This window comes from Myzus persicae, unplaced genomic scaffold (assembly GCF_001856785.1).
Source record: "Myzus persicae strain clone G006 unplaced genomic scaffold, MPER_G0061.0, whole genome shotgun sequence".
NCBI lineage: Eukaryota > Metazoa > Arthropoda > Insecta > Hemiptera > Aphididae > Myzus > Myzus persicae.
The window spans coordinates 510,649-523,504 of record NW_019104400.1 but is presented as its reverse complement, the minus strand read 5'-3'; the positions used below and the strand labels follow the sequence as shown (position 1 = coordinate 523,504).

The 12,856-nt window shown below is 28.5% G+C and overlaps 1 protein-coding gene across 1 annotated transcript; it reads right to left on the bottom strand.

Moving 5' to 3' along the window:
• Window positions 1-495: 495 nt before the first annotated feature.
• On the bottom strand, window positions 496-12,536 carry LOC111041886 (small subunit processome component 20 homolog). The gene is made up of 31 exons (XM_022326328.1): window positions 12,498-12,536; window positions 12,025-12,311; window positions 11,599-11,932; window positions 11,307-11,525; window positions 10,966-11,247; window positions 10,661-10,905; window positions 9,157-10,010; window positions 8,936-9,095; window positions 8,721-8,870; window positions 8,463-8,639; window positions 8,238-8,363; window positions 7,944-8,110; window positions 7,444-7,885; window positions 7,104-7,321; window positions 6,638-7,019; window positions 6,339-6,525; window positions 6,057-6,254; window positions 5,848-5,981; window positions 5,603-5,741; window positions 4,653-5,525; window positions 4,292-4,459; window positions 3,997-4,222; window positions 3,742-3,935; window positions 3,485-3,655; window positions 2,973-3,377; window positions 2,719-2,901; window positions 2,339-2,630; window positions 2,031-2,275; window positions 1,780-1,938; window positions 1,396-1,665; window positions 496-660 (listed from the first exon to the last, which is right to left on the bottom strand). The coding sequence occupies exons 1-31, from the start codon at window positions 12,534-12,536 to the stop codon at window positions 511-513; spliced, it is 8,076 nt and encodes a 2,691-aa protein (XP_022182020.1). The 3' UTR covers window positions 496-510.
• Between the last annotated feature and the right edge of the window lie 320 nt (window positions 12,537-12,856).

Genomic DNA, 12,856 nt, shown 5'->3' with positions numbered 1-12,856 from the left:
ATGTTCACGCATCATGCAAGATTATAATATGAATATAAGATGTAACCAAAAGTATGTGTTTTGTAAGGACCTTGGACGTGGTACCTATAGATTTCAGTGTCGGGTTGTGTAGAGGATACACCCAGCACTTTTGGGGATTTCCATTTTACCGTCCGGCACAGTGGGGATTCCCACTCTGCCCACTGGATGGGAAAAGCAGGAAAGGTCGTTCTCCAACGCTTCAACCATCATCAACAAAATTAAACTTTCGGGGCAGGCGCTGGCATGACAAAAATATTATTATTGTTATTAAAGTAATTTATTTTACTATTAGACATTGTTAATGCAATAGGTTGAATTATTTTTTACCAAAAAATTTGATTTGTAAATATACCATTGAGACCATTGTGTGTACAAATAAAGTCTGCATATTTGTAGTATGCGAAAGGATATTTTTTCAAAACTAAAATTGACAAGTTAATATTATGTATTCAATAATTACATTTATTATATATAATAAAGAATTAAAAATTAACAATACTCTTCCAAATCCATATCTTTTTTTATCCGGGTTATAATAGTTTTTTGTTTGAGTTTCTCCATTTTTCTCTTTTTGTTTCCTTTCTTTTTTGCTTGTTTAGCAATTTTTCTCTTGGCAGCTAATTCTGGATCGGTAACAACCTAAAATTAAAATTAAAACAAATATATAAAATTACATCACATTTGTATATCCATTGAATAATGTGGTAATATTGTATGAACATTGAACATTGATAAAAAAATATAAATAAACAAATATAAGAGCATTGTATGTATTATACACATACTCATATATTGTAAAAATACTTTTAAAATTGAATTTAAAAACAGATAAAAATACTTTTTAAATTGTATTTATTTAATTGTACAACCGTACAAGATGTAAGTAAGACATTTAATGTTTTAGTTAGTAATTATTTATTTTTAAAAAGTTTTTATGTCAAATTTAAGTAAAATTAATAATGTGTACTAAATGCTTAATTTTATACTGTAAAATGAAAATAAAATAAATAAATGAAAAGTTGTTGTATACTAATTCTAAAATACTTTTTTATTAATTAAACAAAAAAATAAATGTTTAATAATTTGATTTTAATTGTAAATAAATTAAACTAATGATTATCAAAAAATAATCTCAAATGTGAGTGACAATTCTTTGAAATTTTGAATAGTATATACATGGAAGTATTTGATTTTCAAATACAAATATGTCCAAGACAGTATTTAAAATACTTTTCAAATACTTCATTCAAAAATTATTCTAAATACTACAAAAAAATTTTAATACATAAATATATAATAATAATTATATTATATACTTGAATACATGTTGTAGAAGTAGAACAAAGATAATTTTAAATTGTAATCATAACTCACTTGGAGTAAGGATGCCTTCCTTCTTAATGCTCTTCTAGCGTTAAGAATTCGTTGAATAATAGAACAATTTTCATTATATGTTTCAGGTCCACATTTTTTCTTAACAATTATCGATGCTGATTTAGCAATTCGCCTATTATCTATGCTAGCATCATCGGTGGTTGAAAGCTCTCGAATCAATGGTTTTAAAATTATTTTTAATACAGAAATCAACTTAGAACGTTCTAATCGATGAGACAAGGCACCATAGAATTTAAACACTGTTTTTCTCTAAACATAAAAATAGTGAATTTAATAATACAAATTGGGTAATTCAAATATGTTTTGAGAAAAATAAATATTCCATAACATATTAATAAATTATAGAAAGAAAATAATAATTACCACAGTGTTATGTTGAGGGTATTTTGACACTTCTATATAAACAAGTTTATTTAAATTTTTTAGTAACCATCCTAAAGAAAGTTCATTTTTATCATCTTTGACTTTTTTGGATTGTACAAGTTTTAGAATATCTGATAAAAATAACAGGTTTTCCATGGTCTATAAATTAAACACAATGGTTAAAATACTTAAACATTTATGAAACTCTGAATTATGAATTTTTTCAGAAAGTTGGAAATTAAAATATTTACATCTTTTAATACATCTTCTAGTATTTCATGTCCTGGAATAATTTGATCAACCAGATCTAAACATAGACTCTTTACACTCTGTCGAGCATTTGAGTACAAAAATCTCTTTTCTTCTTTATCAATTTTTTTTGATGCACACAATGCAACTGCCTTAAGATCTACTGATGATAAATATTTCTTTAAAAATTGAAGAGCCCCTAGTCTAACCCATTCATGGTCGTCTCGTAATAACTCTTGACATGAAACTAAAATAAATTTATATTTTAAACATTGAAAACTATGATTAATATAAATAAATATTGACTGACCTGCTATATTCATGATATGTTCATTTAAAGATGATTTAGTAAATATACTAGGACAAGTGTTAGCAATATTTACACACGTTTGAAGGCATTGAAATAACAAATGATCCAAGTCTTGGTCATTCTCAACCGGTGTGTGAATTCGAACAAAACGACCAGGTCCATCCAAAATAACTGTACGTTTTAGATATTTGGATAAAAGTGGCAATGTTGTTTTTACCCTATTATTGAATTCTTCGCCTTCAGCATTAACAAATAAACTTATTAACTGAGCACCTAACTGTCTATGAATAATCTATAAAAAAATCAAGTTTTTATAATCTATAAATATACTTATGCAACTTTGTTAATATTGTGAAATAATGAATGTGTTTAATCATTACTTTAGTTCCCTGTAACCAAGTTAGTGTTATTTCATACAATGTAGATATAATATTTTTGGTCAATTTGCCTAACATAATTGTAATTGCTTCTGCTGCACTTTTACGACATGATGCTACACTGTCATTTACCATTCGTGCACCAAGTGATATAAACATAGCTGAACTATGATTTCTTAGTACATCCTAAGATTAAAAAAAAATTTGTAGTTATAAAAATTATTACATAAACTACATGATAAATGCATTATACTAACAGGCGGTAAGTTTTTGATTAATAAAGTTATCATTTCCAAGGCAGATTCACGTCCATTTTGGACTTCATATTCTAATTGAGATAGAAAGAATTGAACATGACCATTTAGAGCCTTTCCAATAGGATAATCCATCAAGTATTGATAAAATGTTTGACGTGCTTGGGTGCGTACAGCATCACGTTCACAAGTAATACTAGCTTTTGCAACATGAGTCATGAGTTCTTTAAGTTCAGGGCAATTATGCTGACGGCTAAGTAATGATTTGATGAGTGTAAATGTTGTAGTTACAGTACAACCTCCGTCCTCAACAGTCGATAGTTCTTGTTCTGCATAAAGAACAGATTGGCGCAGTTGATCATCATCAAGCCTATGGTATTTAACTTCACGTATAAATGTTGAAAGTGTCTGAGAATTACAAAACCATATGATTAAACAACAATACAAGCTAACACTGGGTACCCAACTTATATAATAAATATACAAGTATAAAATAAAAATTTTTTGGTGTTTACCTTAAATGCAGACATAACAAGTTCAGCATTGTCTCCAGTACAATTTTGACCGGTTGCATATTTATGTATAATCTCAAACAGACTATCTGAAATTGTTTTGATATTTTCCTTCACAGATGGCAAATCTCGTTTTAAAAGCCAGGTCATGCATTGAAGAGATAATGTAATGAGCTAATTTTGTAAATACATTTTTATGAAACAAATATTGTAATAATTGAAACATTGAACTCTATGCTGTTCAAACATTTTCAGTTTACCTTTATGTGTTGAGATTTAAGTGAATCCATTACTAGAGAGACAAACGGATCAACAAAAGGTGAAAAAGCAGCACTCTTCAACATTTCACGCTTCAACATAAATTGAAACAAACTTAAACCAAATTGAACAAGTTCATGGGCATTTGTTCGAGCACACACTGTTCCATCAAATGGTGTAGAAGTACGTTTCGGTTCTAAAATCAGAACAGAAGAATGCATTTATTGTGTTTTCTAATAAAATAATACCAATATTACCCTGAGGAATAATATATGAATCTGGTTTCTTAAGCTCTTCTTTTTTTTTTATTTCTTGTTTAGAATTTTCATTAAGTGCTGGGATACTTTGAGATACTGTACCATATGCAAACTCTAATAGGCATTCAGTCTTAATAAATTTATTATCAACTAATCCAGTGACAATGTGCCGCAAACTCTCATTACATTTTCTGATGTTTTTAAACGATAATGTTGAAAACAATATCTAAATAATAGTGATGGAAATTGAAATTAAGACACACTTGAAATAAAAGCTACCATTATTAATACGTACGTCTTTAAATGGCATGATTATATTAATTAAACATTTTTCGGTCACAAATTCTGCAGCAATATGTAAAGTGTTATAACTCTTGTTACCTCTGGCTTCAACAGTTTTTCCTGCAATTTTTGTTACTTCTTTTTCATCAGAACTTGAACCAAATAAATCTACCTTGACAACCTGTAGTTAAGACACATAAGTAACAATTTGTATTAAAATATAATATTGTAAATTTATGATCACCAGTAGTAAATAAATGTATAATATAATCAACATAATGCAATTGTGCATTTAAAGTACCTCATTTTATTAATTACAAAATTTTCTCAGTAATATAATGTATTAAGTACTAAAAGTGGTATTTTTTATTTACCTCTAAAATATAAGGCAGACAACTATCCATATGACCTTTTTCAAAACGTTCGCTTAGTGATACAAAAATTGCATGGATTGTATAAATGAGAACATGAACTTGGAAACCTTGTGTTAATAATGCAGTCATTTCATTTAATAACATGCTCATATAGCTTGTACCAAGTGTTACCATAATATTTTGTAATGTTTCACGAGTCACACGTCTCACACTTTCTAAACGAGATTTCAAAAATGTACACAGTTTCATAAAGACACCTTGTAGATTTTCTTCCAGCATGATTTTTGGTAACTTTTTTAATAGTTTCACTACAGCCAGTGCAACTGGAATTTTCAACATTTCCATTTCTTCTTTGTCGAATTCGGCTTGTTTTCTATTAATTTTATGACTACGGTCAGACTCTGAATACTGAGCTAGATTTTTGTTGAGCTGTGGCAATAAACCTACTGAAATTGCTTTAGTAATTTTGATTGCTGTTGATGGACATAAAACATGAATTTTTTCTAAAATTAATTCATTAATCTCATTATTTTCGTTCTCATCATCATCATCATTATCCTCATTAACATCATCATCTACTTCCATCTCATTTTCAACTTTATCTTCATCTTGTTTTTCAATCTCTATTTTATCATTTTGGGTTACATTCTGAGAAGTGTCTTTAATCTTTTTTACTGGAGTTGAGTTTTGTATAACTTGAGATTCTCTTTCAGCTGCTCTTGATAAATCAAAATGGAATGAGTCTAATATACCTGATACAATGCGCACTGTTTGTTTTTGGAAATCAATTGACTGACGCATTTTATTTAAATAAAGTTTAAGTAGAGTTTCATATTGTTGCCAAGGAAGTATGCGACTCATTGTAGTAACAGCCTAAAAATGTAAATTAAAATTTAGAATGAAGATATTTTTAGTTAAGGTCAATTAGATATTGGATCTATCAATCTTACGTCAATAGCAGCATCAACCAGACTGTTTTTAGCAGAGTATTTTGGAGAACATAAAAATTGATTTGCCAATGGCAAAAGGTAGTGTACAATTGTTTTAGGTCTTGGACAATGATAACTTTTTTTCATGATTTCACTAAACCTAAATAACAATAATCATAAATACCACCAAATAAAATAAAATAACTTTTAAGTATATTTAAAACAAAATTATTAATGGTTATAAGATATAAACTAAATTGACCCACCTATGTAAGGCTTTCACTTTTCGGTAAGTTTGTAAATGTTGAATATTCTCAAAAAAGTCACCTTCCAGATCAGTTTCATTAGACAAAGGTTGTAAATCGTTAAATACAAAATGAACATGGGCACATTTTCTTGACTAATAAAAACAAATGATTAGTATAAATTCACAATAATTATAAGCAATATACATCATAAAGAATTAGTAACAAACCAAATGTCCTAAAAGTGAAATTGATTCATACTGAACCAATTCTTTACTTCCTTGAATCCCATTGCGTATTGATGGCAACAAGACAGAATCCAGAATAAAAGTCCGTTCAGATGACTGTTTTGCATATTTTAAGCAAAGATAACAACTAATATTTTTTAAACATGTACTTGCTGTATCTCTAAGACCAATATCATTTACCTACAAACAATATTAATTGAATAATGCATCTAAATAATTTCAGCATGTGATTTATTCTTAGTTAAATTATTATTTATTACTCACATTATTGAAGATATAAAAACAATTATAAATCACAAATGCACCAAATTCCACAGAGATATCATTACTATCCAACAGAACTTTAATTTTTTTTAATGCATTCATCCTACAATCAAAATCTGGTTGATCCAAATGCCTCTTGTCCCAAGCATTTAAATCATATAATATATCACAATGTATGTTACTATTCCTGTTTAATAAAATATTTCATTTAAGCATAACAAATTAAGGTACTACGTAGAGTGACATGTATAAGTATAATTGAATTAAATTATATTCCTTATAATTATCAAATTACTTACGGACTTTTCTTAGAGATGATTTTAGTGAATTCAAGTAACATATTTCTACTGTGTTGTCCAACAACAGTACCATACAGAGTGGCTAACTGTCTAGGCAATGATCCAACATCATCCACATTTGCTACTAAACAATTAACAGTAGCAAATAATGGAGCGATTGCCATATCATCACCAGTGGCTTTTTTTAATAAAACAGGAAACAATAAAGACAGTAAATTTGAACTAGATTGTTGATCTCGCACTAGTTCAGAAGCTCTAGTCAATATAGACATTTCGATTGATGCAAGGCCAACGCCTCTTTTTTTTGATAATTCGTTGTACAAATACTTAAGGATAGTTGGAAGGTAATTATATAATAAACGAGAACCAACATTTAAAACATCTGTCAACAATAAATTTGAATTAACAACATAAATATATGAAAGGTAAGTATTTTTAATTATTTAGATGTTATAAATTGCATTACCTTCATACTCTGAGGGTAATGAAGGAAGAGGTATATCTAGAGCTGGAACATCAACATCCATGGCATCATTATAAGTTCCATCAAAAGTTAATAGTCTATCGATAACTTCAAGAATAATTTTTTTAACTCCACCATGAGTCTTGTCTGATATTAATATATCTATTAAAATTTCTATCGGAGTTAAATTATTTATAGGATATCCCAATAAACAATAGTATCTAAAAACAATGCATCTATTGTAATTTATGACTAATAACTATTATAAAGTAACCAAACCATAAAATGTATCATTAAAGTAATCTTATGGTTTCGAGGTGTATAGTACATTATTAATAACTACCTTGGTATTTGGCTCCAAATAACTAACAATTTCATTAAAGGAGTAGGATGTTGCAAACATTCGACTGGCATTTTACTCAATGATGGTTCAATAAACACTTCAAATACGGAGTCCAAGAAACTTTTATTCCATGAGAAATTTTCAAAATGTTGAAAGAATGTAGTTAAGGTTTCAACTGTGGTAACTCGAACTTTAGATATTGTGCTAAAGTACCCAGCATGAACAGAAGAACGATGCATCAACATAGCTTTTACATTAGCTCCAACACACAATAAAACTCGTAACATATAATAAAGACCATCCGTGCCTGATAATGCTCCACATTGCTTTAATATAACAGCACACATATTAACTGAAGATAAAAGACGTCTAGGTGGGAGGACATGTCCCAAGTCAAGAGTGTCAACTATATGGCGTGTCATTTCTAAAGGACATTCGGAAACTAAAAAAAAAAATACTGTTTATATAAAGTTAAAATTAAATACTACAATATATCTTACATTGAACTTGACAATTGAGCACCCTGAATACCATTTGCATGAAAACAATGAGTTCACGCTCTTCGCAACCAACAAGAAAACGCATGATTGCAGTTCGTCGATTTTGTCCAGAACACTTGCTACCTGACTTGGGGCCACCTCCACCCAATAATTTACCATAAATCATCCTAAAATATAATTATTTGTAAAATAACAATGTTTTAACAAATAAAAAATATGTCATTTTAAAAAACCTAACAAAATATTTATATACACATGAACGTATTACATTACTGTTTACAATTTAGAATTTACCTCATTATAAGGGGCATTAAAAGCGGTCGATGCTCTGATAATATTGCTTCACTTTCCGAGTCTACTCTAAACATAACCAATTCAGCCTTAAATGATTTTTCATTGATTAATTTATAAAGGTTTTCCCTGTAAAACAAAAATTATTAAAATATAAATTTAATATTCATCAAATCAAATCAATTAGTTGTTTTCTGCAACAATAAATACTAGTTTTAGTTGTCTTACTTGTAAGGAGTAACATGTTTTTGTTTATATGTTAACAAACAATCAAAAGCGGCTTTTTGTATCTCAGCATTCTTGTTGGAAAGAAGACTTAAATAAACATCAAACACTTCAGACTCTTTATATATTCCTTTAGGGTTACGAATGGTTGACATTAACTTTAAATGAGATAGTAATAATCTAAAAAATAGATAAATAAATAAATTATACAATATCATCAAACTTTCTATACAATATAGACGATCTGGAACTAGATCATACTTGGTGAGAGATTTATTTGAACTAAACGGTTCTTCAGAACTGGTTTCATTTAAATTATCTTCAATATCAGTTTCAAGAATTTCTTCATCAGAATTTTGTCTGATATTCCAACTATTAGCTAATTCTGAATTGCTCTGCATGTACTCAGATCTAAATAAAAATTACATTTATTTATTTTATTTATTTAAAACATAGTAAATATATTAACATTTTACCTAATAAATTTGAGAAAATGTGTTACGATATCTTTATTTTTCAATTCTATTAGATCTCCAAAATCTACCATACTGTTCCACAGTAAAATTCTATAATTATTTATATCTACACGCTCTGCAGTGTTATTCAACTTTTTATAACGTTCAGCAATAAAGTCACCTGAAAAATTGATAAAAACTATAAAATTGGAACCAACAGCTGAGTTAAATAATAAATTTACTCATCAATTCTTCTTTAGGTTCAGCAGGCTTGATGACATAATTATCATGTTTGACACTCAGCTCAAGTTGTTTTTCATAAACAGGCCAAAATGATTTTGATGCTCTAGCATGAGACACTATTAATTTAACAACTGGATCCCATATTGGTCTGAAATTGATATGTAGATTGCCTAAAAGAAATTTTACAGCAATTTCTGATGCGTCTTCAACTGTTTTGTATGCATTTGAAAATGTATCATTATTATCCAAATGTTGAATACGTAAGAGACGAGCTCGATATTCATTTAATGAAACTGGTACAATTTCTACAGATTCCAATAATTTGAATAGACTATTCCTCTCCGTGAGATGTGTATGTGTGGGCGAATTTAATAATACTAATATTTTACAACTTGTAAGACGTACTTGATGATATGGTGATGACAATAAATCAATAAGTTTAGTTTCTAATTCCTTGATGTAATTATCACTAATTTGAATTTGTAAATTAGAAATTAAAACATGAATTATTTCCAATACTAAAGCACAACATCCAAACTTATTATTTAGAAGTGAATTAAGTTTAGGTATTAATTCATGCAAATCAAACCAATCTTTAAAATTTTCTTTTAGTCTCAAAATCGTTTCAATAATGTTAAGAAAAGAGAAAAGATTTATAACATCAGTATTCTCTAATTTTTTTGTTGTTAATTCAAACAAAATTTCTAAAACGTTTGTAGAATCTGTTTCATTGTGACAAAAATGCTGAAGTAAAATCAGATAACATGGAATATCGTCAGAATCACAATTGCTAATTTGAAGATTTTCTAATTGTTTGATTATGTAGTTCCCAATTATCTCACTGTCATTATGTCTGAAAAAAATAAACAATGTATTATTATTAAAATTATTAATCAGATCAATGTAGTATTAACATAAGCTTAACTATTACAAAATTAAATTTTTATTAAATCTATTAAGAGGATGTGATACCTGCAAGTGTTGTCTCCGTCTTACAAGTGCGTAACAAAGCAAATTGAACACTCGGCAGAACACGTGTAGCTCCGTTAATTTAAAAATTAAAGTGAATTGACCTCTTATAAAATCTAAAGGTAAGAATATTATCTAGGCAACCTCAAAGGCTTTTTATTATATTTGTATTTTAACGCGAGTTATAAGTATTTTAAGATGTATAAAAAATTTACAATTTTAAAATACTCATAACTTGTGTTAAAATTAAAATATAATAAAAAACCTATGAGGTTGCCTAGATAATAATCTTATCTTTAGATTTTATAAGAGGTCAATTCGCACTAGTTTTTAAACTAACGGAGCTACACGTGTTCTACTAAGCGTAAAATTCGCTATGTTACGCACTTGTAAGACAAAGACAACACATGCAGATATCACGTCCTCTTAAGGTTGTGAAACTTTCTAACAGATATGTAACATGAATGTAATATGAAAAGTTAACTTATATGAAGACTATAACAGTATACAATATTATATTAAATCATGTGTTACCTTCCATAAAGTGTATTTTTGTAATTAATCCTCCATTTGTCATAGCCATAAGATCTGAGTGGAGAATTATCACTTAAGTATCTAGATAAGCAAATAATTATAGATTTTGGGATTTCTTGATTTGCATTAATAAGTTCAGCAACAAAATTTAAAAATTTTTGTATAATTGACAGCTCAAAATTTATATATGTGTACATTTGCTCAGTAAATGCTACTAAAATGTTGATATTTTTTAAGGACATAACCTAGAAATTAAAATATACAAATTTACTGAAAGTTTAATGTATGATATGTATATTACTTACTTTTTCTATTAAAACATTAGATTGATATGACGGCAGACCAATATTTGATAGGCAGAGTGTGCTTACAATGGAACTCAAAGTATGTAAATGATCCTGAGCTAATTGGGGTGCACAATTCAAATAACCAAGTACCCATTCAAATACTTCGGTCAAATTTTGAATGCATGATCCATTTTTATGAGCTACAAATCGATGGCAAAGAATCAAAGCTTGATTTAAATTGTCAGTAGTCCTTTCATTTTGATTGTTATTGTAATTTGTTAAAAACTCAGATGTTGTTTTCTAAATTAGAAACATTTAATGTAGTAGGAAAAAATATTATATTTATTCAACAATTATACCTTGAGTATTGCCCATATAGGCATACTCTTCTTAGGTTCAATATGTCCAAGAATATTATCAAATAACATGTCCAATACATCATTCAGTAACTTATATGAGATATCCATGTCAGCAAGAGAATTTAAGTAAACCGGTAAAAAGTAATCTGCACAAGTGTGTAAGCCACCAGCCATGCCTTTAATTACTTCAAAAAGAAGTTTAGAACAACCATATATACTCTGAAATATAGATATTAAATTAATTAAAAACACAGGTACAAAGTATAATAATTTTAATAAACTATATATTTACATCTCGTTTATGTTTTAAGTTTTTGAGAACCATTTTCAAAAAGTTTTTCTTATCTTTTACTTTTCTGGCTACAAATGAAAAACTTTCTGCAGCAAAATCATTCACATAGGGTGGTTGGTCATCTCCAAGCAACAAAACGATACACTCAAATACGGGTTTGATATCCCGCACAATTAAACGCCATAGAAACTTGAATAAATAAGCTAAACAAGTAAATGACCACTCTATTTGCTCAGCATCTTTTGTTCGTAATAGTTTTATACAAAGTCTTAAAAACTCAGGAAAATATTCATAGAATTCTTGTTGTAAGTCTTGTGCAAATGCAACAACAAACCTTTAACATAATAATACCATAATATAATTAAACAAGTAAAATCAGTATACAATATACAGCAGTCTTAAATTAAAATATGAGTTAAGCCTTACTCGAGTGCAGCTTGAATTGAAAGTGGATCAGAATCATCCATGTATTTAAATAAGACTTGTGCTATTTCATGTTTTCTTGCCAAGAGTTGAGGCAAGCTTTCCAACTGAGACTGCTTTAAATTACTGCATAATTGATTATAACTCTCAGATCTGTTTAAATCATTCCATCGTTCAATAGCCTGGGAAAATCGAGTTTTTTGAGTGTCATCAAAGTCCTCATTGCTATGTCCAACACGATGGAACACGTCAACATCAATTTCTGATATTCTCTCACTGAATGGTTGAAACTAAAAGTCAAAACATAATATATAAATATTTAACATAATATGGTTGCAAATTGGAATTATATTTAATATTAATACTATAAATATAACTTAACTTAAAATAACAATATTATTTTATATAGGTACCTACCTAAAATATTTCAAGCATAAAATTATAATAAACTTGTTATTACTGTACAGGGTTCTTACCTTAAACCTATTATATTCTTTATGCCGGTGAGGTTTCATCTTGCTAAAATAGCGTTAAACATATAAGACTTAAGGTATAAATGTCAAAATAAAATTCAAAATTAGTTAGAAAATTTGAAAATAGTAAACACTAAACACAACCACGAACCGACGAACCACGAGGTCGGCTATCGTCGGTGATAAGCTGATAATAATTGATATTTGATAACGTGCATCTTATCAACCCATAGCATATTGTTCTATGCCCATAGGTAACCCCGCGGCACGATTTAAGATAGTACTATCTTTAATCGTGATCGTGCCCACGGCCACGAAGACTAGAGATAAGGATATCAAACTAGGGACATTGCTTATTGTTC

What these genes read in the sequence shown, in the direction of transcription:
- LOC111041886 (XM_022326328.1), bottom strand. Translation starts at nt 12,536, where the DNA reads ATGAAACCTCACCGGCATAAAGAATATAATAGGTTTAAG. An exon ending in TAATCATGCCATTTAAAGAC is followed by an intron (nt 4,223 to 4,291) that starts GTACGTATTAAT and finishes ACTATTATTTAG; the next exon opens with ATATTGTTTTCAACATTATC. An exon ending in ACATATCATGAATATAGCAG is followed by an intron (nt 2,276 to 2,338) that starts GTCAGTCAATAT and finishes AATTTATTTTAG; the next exon opens with TTTCATGTCAAGAGTTATTA.